A 13,824-nucleotide genomic window follows, 5' to 3' on the forward strand; every position below is an offset into this window, starting at 1 on the left:
GGCTTTCTCTCACGTGCTGGGCTTGTAGCATTCTGCGTCGGGTTCTTTCACGTTCCCATCCCATGACGAGAGACACCGAAGCCAGAGAAATAAGCATGTGTTGTCTCCCTGCTCTTTATCTGGCTGGTTGTGTGGCATTGTCATCATCGTCTCCGTACCATCACCCATCAGAGTCAGGTCAGGACGGTTGTCGCCTATGACGTGAACATCAATTTCGGTGCCGTTCCAGGCGCATTCCCCGCGAGCAACCTTTTTGAATGGCTGCTTTTGTAAGTTCTTGAGTTCTCTTTTCTCTCTTCTCTCTCTCTCTCTCTCTCTCTCTCTCTCTCTCTCTCTCTCTCTCTCTCTCTCCCCCGTTTCATATGATTACCGGATAGTCCGGGGGTTTGGCGCAAGACACTCGTCGCACTGGTTCTGGCTGATCCAGGCACATTTCTTGGCGGTTGATTGGACAGTGGGCAGCTGGTCATGGCCCCCCCAAAGCACGTCCCCAGAACAACCCCAAAAAGCTTCCGCCTACGGCACCTACGTCAGCGTCATCGACACTGATGAGGCGGAAAGTCAAACTCGGACCTCTCCACGATGCCCGCGCGTCTTAGCCTCCCCTTTCGACTCCAGCCATCCACCATAGCATGGGATGACTGAACTGATCCGTTGACAATTTGTTTTTGCCCATACGAACAGGAACCCCCTTGGCTCACGCACATGTCGGCCCCCCCTCGCGCCCAGCGCAGCGACCAGCTGGATCCCAACTCGCAACACCCGTCCACCCCGTCGCGAGGTGATGGCGCCGCTTCGTCCGTCTTTTCTCCCGCCCCGAATCCCACCTATGCCATCTTCTCCCCCGCGACCCTGAGCTCGACGAACCCGAGCACCGCCTCGGCCGCGAAGAGGAGGAGCACCATCCTCGTTCACCAAAAGTCACCCCTGCTTCTCGCGACACCCCCCCAAATCACACGCGCCCTTGCGTACAGCCACCCGTTTCTCTTGCCGCTCAACAACGTCGTCGGGTTATTGACATGGACAACGGGCGATGCGTGGGAGAGCTTCCTGCTCGTGGCCTTCTTCTGGGCGGTGGTGCTCTACGGGGACTTTCTCGTGCGCGCCACCGGACCTCTGATACTGGTGTTGATCCTCATCATGGGCATGTACGGCCGGCGGTTCAGCCCGCTGAGCAGTAGCGGTTGGAGCGAGCCTGGACTTGGTGCAGGGGATGGTACGGGTGTCGCGACAGATGCAAAGGGTGCCAAGACGTTGAAGAAGAGCAAGAGCAAGAACTTGTTGGTGGATGGACTGCCGGAAAAGAATACCAAGACAGAGAATGGAACCGCGGCGACTCCTACGGCCGGACACAAGAGGAATCAAAGCTCGATGTCGGAGGCGACGAATACACGACATCAAAAGACATTGGATGAGATTGTTGAGACACTGAAGGAGTTCACAGCTCGGTGTAATATCCTGCTGGAACCCTTGTTGGAGTTGACGGATTTCTTGAGCACGCAGCAGACGGCCACGTCAGCCACCACCCGGCCGGCGTTGACGACATTGTTTGTCCGGATTTTGCTCTGCACGCCGTTTTGGTTTTCGCTTACGCTGCCCCCGTTGAGGATCATCACCACCCGCCGGGTGATTCTTTTTTTTGGAACCATTATCCTTACCTGGCATGCTCGAGTGATGCGCGTCACTCGGGCTATCCTCTGGAGAAGCGCCACTATCAGAAAGTTCTTGACGCTTATCACTGGTTTGCAGTTTGAGATACCTGTCAAGGCAGGTGCAACAACCACAGCAACACCGTCTGCCGATGCTGCCAACACTGTCAGCAGCAGTGCTGTCTCGACCAAAACTAAAAGTTCGGCAGCTGGCACTATCAAGGCTACTCGCCATGAGTCGGAGCTGACCAAGGCCCTGCGCCGAGCCAGAGGGGGCCAGGATACCGGAGTGAGATTTACGTTTATTATCTATGAGAACCAGCGGCGCTGGGTCGGGCTGGGTTGGACGACGAGTTTGTTTGCATATGAGAGGCCGGCGTGGACGGATGAGCATAACAATGCTGTGCCGCAGCGGGATGAGTTTGAGCTGCCCGAGGTGGAGGACGGGAGTAATATGCGGTGGAGGTGGGTGGAGGGGAGTAGGTGGAAGGTGGATGGGGTGCCGGATGAGGCTGTGATGGCGGAGGATAGGGAAAAGGAGTGGGATTATGATGGGCCCGGAGGGAAGGTGGGGTGGATTTATTATGACAATAAGGTTTGTTTTTGTGGCATCGTTGTTTTGTTGGGGGTGCTAACGATGAGATAGTGGCAAAACGGTCGGAGGGGCCAAGATGGGTGGGGAAAGTGGACACGCCGACGAAAGTGGTACCGCGATGCTGAGCTTGTCGAGGCAGATACTGAAGATGCCGCCGCTGCAGGCAGCGATGTGAAGTCTATCCCGTCCATCGATCTCATCCCCACCACACCTGGCACAGCCACAACCATGACGGTGGGAAGCCCGCCGACTACAAACGAAAGCAAGGAGAGCCTGGCGCTCGAGAGGGAGGAGGAGTACGACTCTGCCTCTATGCTGTCTACGTCTAGCAGGTCGACATCACGGTTTATCAAGCCCTCTTCGCTGAGGAAGAGGGTGACGGATGCGAGCTCGCTCTCGTCATCACATAGACGGAGCGGGAGCAGGAGGGCGAGCGGGGTTAGTGGGAGTTTGGGGAGTAATTCGGGGGATTATGACGATGCGGGTGTTGGGACTTTGCAGACTAGGCTGGCGATGCAGGATGCGGGAAAGGAGGAGGGGAGTTGGGGGGTTGGGGATGAGGTTAGGATGGGGTTGGAGTGAGGGGGGTTGTTGTGGGTGGAAGTTGGTCTTTTTGCGCAGTAGGATTATGCGTGCTGTTTTTCTTTTTGGTCCAAGGTTGATACCCGTTTTGGGGGATTGGGCAAAGGTTTTGTTTATGTTTTTAATTTTTTTTATAGATGAGGTCGTCGGGGCCTTGTTGGGTGGCTTTTGCATAGTTGGCTTTTTTTGGGAGGGGAGGAGATTGAGAGGGGTTTTTGATAGAGAGTTGTGATAAGATTGCTGATGAAGATGATGAGCGTATGATTGTTTCGAAAGGTTTTTTTCTACGATGAGGATGTGAATAAAGTGGATACTGGACACGAGGCTAGGACGACAGTGCGCCAATGTTTGTTTTGGACTTGATCGCTACCTTAGGCCAGGGTTCATGAGCCACCTTTCATTGTCCCTTGTCAATGGCACCATTAAGAGGGGTTTTAAAATTTTGGAAGCTGAAGGTTTGAAAGTTTGAAGACCATGGGGTTTATTGCTTCAAGGTTTGAAGACTTGAAGACTTGAAAGAATATCAGGTACACAGCTCGTGTGGGCTTTGGTGAGGAGGTCCGGTGACCTTTGAATGTAAGAGGGTTTCATAAATCACCAATCATTCGTTTTTTTGCTTCGCGTATCCGCCATTTGCGCCGCTGGCTCATAGTGCTGCATGAATATTCTTCCTGTATTTGGAAGAAATGGTTCTGATTGATCCGCAGTAGCGTCAATGTCTGTTCTCTTCGCTCTCGGCAGTTACACTCAGAGGCACTGGCTATTGACAATGAGGAAGAGGATAGGGGCAAGCTTTTATTGAGCGGTCTACGCCCAATCAACGAGGTAAATGAAATGATCTTGGTAAGTACCTTAATGTGCCCGACTGAGGAATTGCCGTACTATGTACAACTGAGATCCCAGGTCTGTACAAGAATAGGTATTTAACAACTTCTGACATAAAACTGAGTGGAAAGATCTGCTAAATAATCGTAACCCTAGCAACAGGCGCATCGCTGTCCTCAAAGAGCGTTTCGTCATCATTTAAGCCCACCCCACGCGGCGATACACCGAATCTTCCCCTTCGATAGCCCGCAGCACTCAAAAGCCCTTAACTGACGCGCCTTGCCAAGAGGGGGTCCCCGGTTCCGATCAATAGGCAATATAAAACATCTCGACCACTGACTGGCTCCGTTTTGTCCTGTGGGCAATCCATGTACACTGGCACGTGTTCGTCTTTATTATGAAAGAAGGGATGACCATGGACGTCCTCATGTACCACGGCGCCGCGCATCGGGGCAACGAGATGTATTTGGCCATCCAAAACAGCCCCGAAGTTGTCATCAGCCTTCGTCAGCGCAAAGGTTCTTCCCCGACAAATGCTCAAACGTGAATCCATTTGCAAATTAGAGATGTAGAAATGGGCGGAAGGTGATTTGGTAACAGGGTTTGTCAATGACATCCAGGACCACGATGGAATTCCAGGTATTCTGAAGGTGTTCCTGATGATGGGATGTGCAATGCCCACCCAAAGTAAACCTCGTGCCAAGTCCTCCAACCACAGCCCGGCAAGATACCTGTCGCCCGTCACTTGGTGAACCCGGCGCGCAATGCCGGCACGAGAGTAGGGCCGATCCGACTCATGCGTGAGCACCATGCTTGAGTACTCTGACATGGCCTCTAGCCAAAAGTCACGCGCCCGTTGCGAAGAGAACTTCCCTTCTGCCATCTCGGCAAATTGTCGGTGAATGCTGCCGTATTCATTGTTAGTTGTGGTCCTCCAACGTCGAGCCCAATTCATGTAGCTGGGGGGCCTGAAACCATCCTCTTGCCTTCTCGCCGCCACATGCAGCCTTTCGATTTGCGTCAAGTTCGTTGAGATGTTGTCCATGTCGCCGCATTCGAAATGCATGGTATGTCTGCACCGCCGGAGAAGCTCGGATTTCGAAAAATCAACGACGCGGGGTGAGAGCATTCTCTCCTGAAACACCCACGCCCGGTAAAACAATGGGCTCACGGTCTTCTTACCGATAGAGCAAGTCCCCAAAACACAACTGTGGGTGACCGAGTGTGAGGGTCGGACGTGGATTTCCGCGGTGGATTCTTGCCCGTCTAATCGGAAGTTTATGGTGTGGGCAGCCAGAGGTTTGTAGAGGAGCCCAGCACATTCACAATCCGTTTGTTGCCATACAAACTGGTGCCGCTCACTAAATAGGCTTTCCAAAGAATTTGTAACAGCTGCAGCTGCAATGTTGAAATAGCCATTGGCGTAGATATCGACCCTCTCGGCAGATTGTGTGAGCCAGTCGTCCATGCCGTCCTGGATAATACAAAGTGAATCAATCCAGAGAAAGTAACAACCGAGCACGCGGGCCAGAGAGATGCTATCCCGGGAAAAAACAGGGATTTCGGATCACTCGATGCCCTCTGTTCTTGATTTGTACGTCTCTTTCGTTGTGCGCAGCGGAGGTGCGTCCAAGCCTGGTTTGCCCCAACAGCGGCTCAATGTGATGTAACGCAGAGCCGCCGAGCCAGCTGGGTTGGCAGTCTCCATCAAACCTTGGTGTCGAATTCGAGACATCAAAAAGGCGCGTCGGCAGATACCCCGACCATTCGTAACAGACAGGGTAATCTTTACACCCGTCTAACCACCGCTGTCTCACTCTGCTGCTGTCTTCGAGATCAGTCACTCCCGGCACGATGGATGCCTTCCCAAAGGAATCCAAAAAACCAGACCGCAGACATACTCCTTGACATCCCGTTGCTCGGGCTGGATAGGTGCTGGGCTCATCAAAAAGGCCCAGCCGAGGCCTGACCACTCTTTGCATATTATGGTGGGGTCGACGACCTACCCGCGTCACTTGAAGGTTTCTCCCCGGTCGTAATTCGCGCCAGACATGGAGGCGACGCTTCCCGTCTCTGCCAGCGATCTTTTCTAGCGGTTATGCTTCGTGTTCTCCGTCTTGTGAAGCAGGACCATCGGTTGAGCCCCCAGAATGATTGCGAGTCAGCTCCCCACCGGCCACGGTGTTGTCATGATATGGATCCTTACCCTCACCCTCATACTCATCTTCATGCTCATCCTCATGCTCATCCCCATACATATCGCTCCAAAAATGGGATATACTCTGCTCCAAAATCACAACAGATACCGCATCCGTTCTCGGCAGCATCCGCGACCATTTCCAAAGAAATCACCCGATAGCGCGGCAGCGGCAAGAACCAAGAGCCTTTCGTCAATACTGCCGTCCGGGCTTGGATCAAAACTGGCAAAGTTTAGGTTGAGACATGCGGGGCAGATACACATCGTAGGCGCCATAGCTGGTGGGATTCAAATTCAAGTGTTGGCTATCGTCGGTGGGATGGGCAATGTCGCCAGCAGGCTCACGGATAGAGCTGGAGAAGCGGGGATGGATCCAGTCTGGAATTCGAGTGAAGTGCTGGATCGACTGACCTCTGCTACCTTGAGCAGCTGCAAGGCCTGAGATCGGCTCGGATTGATGAAGGTGTACTCCCAGGCACGAGCTGTGATCAGCCTGGATCACTGGGTGTCCTAAACATACCACCTGCTGTGTTCTCCCAGGTAGGAACGAGGGCTGTAACGTGGTGCAAAACAAACATCAGAATGATACGACAGAGCTGTCACTCACGATAACAGATTGGAGCCGACTACGTTGACCTGAACCTCCCAGCGGCAATATCTCGAGAATCTACTTCCCATTAGTTACCTACCTACATACAATATCAGCCTACCTAGTATGACGCTGTCAGTCGAGGGAAGTCGTCCTCAAACCTCGGTTTTCAGGCAGCATGTCTTTAAGCTTCAATTGAAATTTAAGGTACCTTGGGCGGTACATGCATTATCTGGGTGGTGAGTTGAAAATGACGACACTAGGCGTAAAGGACACAGCTTAGCATCATTGACGGGACTACTAGAATCGACGTCCTGTGTAAGGGTTGGAGTGGGCAGCCGGGGCGGGTAACCCTGTAGCTTCACCCAGGCCTACCATTCTCATTCATCTGATTCTGGGGCTTCATTTTTGGAGTGAGGGCAGGCTTCTGGCAGTTTGGCAGTCAAACTCCCACAAGTCAACCTTAAGTGCAAGACTCAATCCCAAACAGTCATCCGGCCAATCTTTTTCTCCGTTGCTTAACATTTCGTTTTTTCTCCAAAATCAACCACCAGAATACCACATCCCATCACGAACCCAAAACCGAAAACATGTCCCCTTCCGACGAACTCGAAGAAATGCTCCTCGACCTCACCACCCAAGTCGCCTCCCTCCGCGACCTCGTGCTCCGACCCGAATACTCCAACTTTGAGGACGACCCCAAGACCTACGATTTCATCGTTCCAAGGGTGAACAAGATGTTGAACATCGCCGAAGCATGGATCATGAAGCTGGAGCATGATGCCAGGATGCAACAAGAGCAGGAGCGGCAATGGGCTGAAGAGTATGGCTGGGGAGGCTGGGGTGCGTCGGCACTGACACGACCTGCTGTGGAGTCGAGGGGGGAGTTTGACCTGCTGCTTAGGGGGTTTGAGAGAGTCAAGATGGGGGTTTTCTTTGCGGTGGAGGGGAATATCATGGTGGGGATTGAGACAGTTAAGCAAGGGGTGAGGGGGTTTGAGGGGTGGGTTTGAGAGGCGGAGAAGCGGTGGAGCGAGATTGATAGGAGAAGGATGGTCTTTCGTTCAGGAGGAGGTGTAATGATTGGCGGGACTGTCATGGAAACAAGCTGATAAAAGCAGGGGAATCGACTTTTGGGTGTTGAGGAACAGGCTGTGGGCGGAGAGGCCATCCTTAAATGCCTGGCAGAATCATTTAGTGGCCTTTACTTCAGAAGAGTATCTAAGTAATTCGTTAAGTCTCCGAGAACATGTCACACTCTGGGATCCTCATGAATCTACTGAACCAAGGTCTAACGCATCAAAACACAGACTAGCCCTATATTCCAAACTAGACTTTGCCGAACCAGCATCACCACCACCAACTCCAGATCATCTCCATCAATATGCCCTCGAACAACACCACATCCAAAGGGAAGCCCCTAGGTACTTGTTGATTGGATCTCAAACTCTCCATGTTCTCACCACCACTACCCCTCCCCTTCGCTCAAGACACCCATCTTTCTCTGCCCAAGCTGACTGACCGCTTGAATTTTCGCACCCTGCTTGAAACCTCCATGTATGGCTGCTGGGGCTGGGAGAGTATTTCAGTCACCTCCTTCCGATTCTGGATCTACCGAGACGCTGGTAGATGCTTTCCATGGTTAAGCAAGTTCAACAGATAAAGAAACTCATCAAGGAGGCAGGAGCGACCGGGTAACTGCCATCTTCTAGCTAAGGTAGGAAGGTGATTGCTTGTATGTGACGGTGGAGTCGCCTGGTTCCTGGATGTGGCCTGCAATCTTCCTGATGCTGCACTTGACTCTTATGTCGCACTTTGAGAAAGATGTTATACTTTTGCTTGCGATGACATCATCGAAAAACTGGCGGACATGCTGTACTAGGTTCCGATCCACAGATCCGCCAACCGCAAGCATCTACGACTCTCCTCTTTTAAGATAACGCCCTGGACTATTCAACTGCTCATTCCAACGTCTTGAGCTTGGGGGTGTTACACAGCCTCGACGAGGCACCTGATGTATGAGAGCTGTGCTGGGCAGTTTTTGGAAATGAGTTTGGAAGCTTACCTACCTACCCTCAATTCGTCGGTAGATACAGCTTATCACTGTTTCTCATTTGATTTACCGCTCTTCCTCCAGCCCGGCATTGAGGAAAGTGTTTCTTTGTCTTCGGGTCAAAGCCCACGGTTTGAGCGCGAGAAATCTTGGCTTTCGGATGCTACAACAAAGACTCATAGGGCATATTGGTGTCAATCTCCGGTTTCTGACAATGCCATTGTCTCCTCTTATGCAAGTCCACCCTCGGCAGAAGCGGACATATATGCCAGATGAGAATACGATGATAGCATGAAGAGAAAAACAGAACGAAAGAATCCAACTTACATGAAAAAAGGGCGGTCTACGTATATACTCAGTATCTGCATACGGCCATGATTCCGACTTCTTGCTGGCTCATACTCGAGGTGTATACTCGACCTTGGTATACCTACCTTGACTAAAACGCTCCGCGGTTTCCAGCCAAAGTCACCACCATGCCCCCCCCCCGTGCGCCCTTCACAAGGGAAAAGGTCTCAACTTGGAATGCTATCGAAGGGTACAGCACATTTCCAGACATCGACGACCCTTACCCCCCCCATCGTCGTGCTCTGCCCAATCTGCCGCCACAAGCCGTCCTTTCTCGACGACAAATACTGCAGACACCCCCTCACAGTCTATGGCATCGGTCGTGAGATTCCGTACTACAACATCCCCAAAACTCTGTCTCGCCATAGGGCCACGCCGCTTCCGGATTGGCTTAGGAGGACCGAGGAGGAGCTGGTGGTCCCCGTCCCGCGACATTGCAACGACTGCAGCGAGTCGAGGGTGAAGGGAATGTTGACGTCGATTAACAACCAGAGAAATTGGGGGGCGGATAGGCTTCGGCAGTGGTTCGTGGATGGGGGGTACTATCACCCGGACAAGATCGAGCTTGCTTTCCCCTGGGGGTGGGGGGGTGGCGTCACATCTTGAACGTGCGTAGGGAGAAGAGGGAGGCCTTTATTATTGACAACCTGGCGCGGCAGCTTGAAAATGAAGGACCGGCTGGGGGAGGGCATCGGCCGCGACGTCGGGTATGTAGCGATGACGAAGAGGAGGATTGGGACTGAGGTGGATGTTGTATGTGAAGGGAGAGAGATGATAGAGCTGAGGGGTCGTCAAGTCTAGATGAGTATTTCTCGCCCTCTTGGGGTGGTTCAACCCTTTTCCTGAAGGACGATGGGAATTACGGTGATACATAGGTCTGAAAAGACGGGGTCTCAGTAATGGGACTCGGTTGAGTACGGCAATGGAAGTATGAATAGCAACTTGTGAATGATTCAGGGCTGTGAACTCCTTGCCCTCGTGAGTTTTCCAGGTGATACTATGAATACATAACGTTTGCTTGTTCAAGGCTTACAGTTCCGGCTGTGATGAGCATCCCCTTGGTACTTGGTCTTTGGCATGCTACAGAGCCTGTCATGCTCCATTGATGGCCGTGACAGATCAGTTACTGGTCCATATTATTATTGCTCACAGAAGGTTTTCGGTGAGGAAAATAAACACAAGGAAGTTGTCATAAGATGGTTTGCTATATATTTGTACTGTCATGGCAGAGCACAGGATATTCAATGTTTCCCTAAAATTATGTCCTTGTCAAAATTGTTCCACTTCTTGTCAAATATTAGCCCTCAAAGGAGAAATAGCAGTGTCCAGCCCGGTAAAAGGTTTAGTACCATCCAAAGCATCAGCGACTTCGGAACTTTCTACCAGTCGCAGTGGCTGATGGGGAGATTAGGCATGCTTTATATGCACCTTCTTGTTAATCAGACTTCAGGCCCATATCTTGTTCGAATTACTTCGCTCTTCATGGAGCACAAACACCATCAGCCTCCGTGCCGGTCATCATCGGAGCAAAGTCTCTGTCCCCTGCGCTCCCCTTGTCTTGCTAATAAGACCTAGCCCTGTGCTAACTGGTCCCACTTTTGTCGACGACAGTATCCATCTTGTCGGTGACAATACTCAGCTCGGCGGCAACAGTATTCACCTGTGTGAGGCCCATATAAAATGTTTCTTGCCTGTTGGGCCTAGTTATTTTGCTCTTCACCACCATCGTAGCTCACACAGCTTTCTTCATCCGTCGCAACCTTTGTCGTCTGATCCTACGGAAGCCTTCTCATCCCACATACATAGCCTTTCGGTTTGGATCGCGATTTTTACCTATAAGGCACTCACTTCCTACTTGGACATCTTAGTTTATTGCTCGGCATCTACCTCCTACTTGACCTCCGGTGTTGCTATCATCACGCAAGTCGCTCAATTGAGCTTTTCTGCAGCAAGAAGTCGTCAAGTAAGGACTCCTTCCTTCGCTCACCACCTTGAGAGATGCTTCCATGGATTTCTAGCGGCTTCGATCCGGTCTTATCATACTTTTGCTACAATTTTGACTTTTATTCTGAACTATTCTAACTTCGGTTAATAGATCGGTCACTTAGAATCCCACCAACAGTTATGGAAGACTTCGATTGGTTAAACTACCAATCCGATGAAGATGGATCGCCATTTTGTGCGAGTTTTGCGACAAGCCCCACTCTTACACCCGAGACACGAAATCGTCGTCGCCATCAGAGGAAGTTCCATGGCCGGCCCGGGCCTGACGAGCCCCAAAACAGTTGGTTCTTTGCGCGCCGCCGAGCACAGCAGGAGGCCTTGGAAGCTGAGCAAAGCCAATCTGCTGCTGCAAACCCCGTCCCGCATCAGTCCGCAACACAGGCCACGGGGAACACTGTTGGGTCTTCCGGAATTGTGCCTCAGGTCCTGGCACAAGCCGGCCGCAGTGAACACTGCTGGACTTCCCGGTGTTACTCCAGCTCTGGCCCATTCGTCTGCCGCCCCCTCTGGATACCCCATATATAATCCGGCCCACGATCAAGCCCATACGGCATGAATGTCAACAGCCACGGGGAAAATCTCCTGAGTACTGGGTACATCAGCAACAGCACTGGCGTGATGAGCCCACGCCCCACGTCCGCTCATTCCGCCTACCCCGTCTATGCGGCGAACCATCAAACCCGCTATGGCTTGAATGTCAACAGTCAGGGGTTGAGGAACCTGCCGACTAGCAGGTATACCCAAGACAATGCTCTGGTTAGTCAACGTCCAGCTTCCGCGCCTTCTCGGTACCCTGCTGATCCGCTTAACCACCAAGCTCCATACGGAACCAACCGCAACAACCGAGTCATGGCCAACATCTCGAATAGCGGGTACACCGGCAGGAACTTGGAATGCTGGCCCGATGAGCCACCATCAAACCTCCCCCTGTTCCAGCTACAAGAGCCATCAAGCCTCCGACCAGGTGACTCTCAGCAACCAAAGGACGGACAACCTGCCGCATAGCGTGTACATCAACAATGGTGTTACCTCGATGACCCCAACAGGCTGGGCGCACGGTGAGAAATGCCGAACACGCCAATGCCTACGGTCACCTCATCAGCGACAATGCCGCTGGGACCAACGAACCTCCTGCTGGACGCCTCAGCTCAGGAACCCTGAACCTCTCTCCAACTCGAGTGGTCCCCAGATGCGATTCCGTAAGCGTCGAGCAAGCGACGAACTTGTCGATCCCCGACTGTTGACCCGGCCCAGAGTCACCAGTCCTTCTCCAACGCGAAACGAGGCCGGTGAGTCTCTGGTCAACAGTGGGTGTGGTGCTGCCATTCAGAATGCTGAGAACAGAGATGGGGACGGTTGATTACCGAGAGAGCCACGATGTGGATGGTGCCGCTGTTTAGAATTCTGAGAGCAATGAGGGGGAATGGTGCTGCCGTTGAGAATGACGAGAGCAATAATGGGGATGACGAGGATAATGGTGGCGAAGACTCCGAGAAAAAGGAGTGAGCTACATCCAAGCTGCAATCCAGTTGCTCCCTGGCTTTGACTCAGGTCCAAGGAATTCTCACAGAGCTTCTTTTCAGAGTTTTCTTTTTGGAGGAATTTGATGAGGGGGGTGTATTGTACGGTCAGAAGAAGGTGTATGGAGGATATCAGCGGAGCGGAATTTGTTTATCGGCGGAATGAGAGAATTTGCTTTTCAGCAATATGGAGGAGTTATCGGGAGCATGGATTTGCCAATGGGGATGGGAGTGTATCATATTCGTCAACATCAGTCAATATCAGGAGGGGCACAGTGATTTTGAGGATAATGGAGTTGACTAGGGACATGGTGGTTGTTTATGAGGGAAAGGACTTTCTCAGGGATGCAGTTATTAGGAATGTGAAGGTTTTCTATGTATTAGGCGATGATTGGCAGAGAGACACAAGCCCTGATGTGTGTGTGTGTGACGTTTATTGGCCCGCCCGGCTCGCCGAGCACGTAGATCCTATCTGAGGATAGGTTGGGGCTGTGGTGGCTATATAGTATATACATGATGTCGTCCAACACTTAGGGCAATATGCCCACATATATCACCACTTTCAAGCCTGGACACAAGCCCTGGCATGAAGCATGAGGCTCCAATGGGGCTCGATAGGCAGTTATTCATGGTACTTTAGTGTAAAGATAGCCCAGGTGTATACGTATATATTTTTTTTTGTTTGGAAAATTTCTGAACTCGTGATGGTGGCGCATGTGATGATGGTCCGTTGGAGGAGGGGTGATGGAGGAGGGGTTACGATGGAGGGCTTATGGAGGATGGTCGATGACGGAGGGGTGATGGATATCAACTTGTAAGCTGGGGGTTGTGTATGACGGTGGGGTGAAAAGAGCAAGGCAGTTCAGAAACCATTCAACTGATGCTTCTGAGGCTCTTCGAGGCCCTTTCACTACTTTGGGAAATAGCTGAGTATGGGATCTAAAGACGACGCGTGTTGCACAGCCACAAAACCTTTAACACAAACAGTACGCCGCAGCAATGGCGCGCAGAATTAAAGCAGCAATCCAGCGCGAAACGTGCCATCAAGCGACCCTCTGACAGCAGAGCTATCAAGACTTCACATAGCCCTTTTCGGACACAGTCTACGGCCGAATTTGAACAGAGGCCTTCTCAGACACAAGCTATGGCTTGCGGTATGAGATCCCAGCCCAGTAATGTTTGTTATATTTCCAAAGCATAAGAAATCGAGACCTTTCTAACTTTGTACACAGACCCCGGTCATACCTGCTCTCCACAGCGTCCAAGTTTTGTAACCATCCCCTGCTGTACCGGCGTACGGGTTGGGCCTCCCCCGATGCAGCCTCCCCAGATACAGCCTCCCCAGATACAGCCTCCCCCGATGCAGGCCCAGCAGGTGCATGCCCTGCAGATGCATGCCCAACAGTTTCCCGCCCCGCAGACTCTTGCCCAGTTCAACACCGTATTTTACGTTCTCCAAACA

General features: G+C 52.0%; 3 protein-coding genes across 3 annotated transcripts; 2 read left to right on the top strand and 1 right to left on the bottom strand.

Annotated features, from left to right (window-relative positions):
- The first annotated feature begins 45 nt into the window (after positions 1-45).
- Positions 46-3,637, top strand: QC764_403500 (uncharacterized protein). Its single transcript, XM_062946636.1, has 3 exons — positions 46-2,244; positions 2,296-3,402; positions 3,534-3,637. The coding sequence occupies exons 1-2, from the start codon at positions 706-708 to the stop codon at positions 2,824-2,826; spliced, it is 2,070 nt and encodes a 689-aa protein (XP_062800359.1). The 5' UTR covers positions 46-705; the 3' UTR covers positions 2,827-3,402; positions 3,534-3,637.
- Positions 3,638-3,845: 208 nt separating this feature from the next.
- Positions 3,846-5,386, bottom strand: QC764_403490 (uncharacterized protein; the record flags this gene model as incomplete). The annotated part of the gene is made up of 3 exons (XM_062946635.1): positions 3,846-3,965; positions 4,964-5,189; positions 5,250-5,386. 3 exons carry the CDS (start codon positions 5,384-5,386, stop codon positions 3,846-3,848), a joined length of 483 nt encoding a protein of 160 aa, XP_062800360.1.
- Positions 5,387-7,027: 1,641 nt separating this feature from the next.
- QC764_403488 (uncharacterized protein) lies at positions 7,028-7,450 on the top strand (the record flags this gene model as incomplete). Its single annotated transcript, XM_062946634.1, has 1 exon — positions 7,028-7,450. The coding sequence occupies one exon, from the start codon at positions 7,028-7,030 to the stop codon at positions 7,448-7,450; it is 423 nt and encodes a 140-aa protein (XP_062800361.1).
- Between the last annotated feature and the right edge of the window lie 6,374 nt (positions 7,451-13,824).

Source organism: Podospora pseudoanserina, chromosome 4, assembly GCF_035222485.1.
Source record: "Podospora pseudoanserina strain CBS 124.78 chromosome 4, whole genome shotgun sequence".
NCBI classification, from domain to species: domain Eukaryota; kingdom Fungi; phylum Ascomycota; class Sordariomycetes; order Sordariales; family Podosporaceae; genus Podospora; species Podospora pseudoanserina.

Coding starts and splice junctions, on each gene's coding strand:
- QC764_403500 (XM_062946636.1), top strand. CDS start 706: ATGTCGGCCCCCCCTCGCGCCCAGCGCAGCGACCAGCTGGATCCCAAC. Junction 2,245..2,295: donor GGATTTATTATGACAATAAG/GTTTGTTTTTGT, acceptor ACGATGAGATAG/TGGCAAAACGGTCGGAGGGG.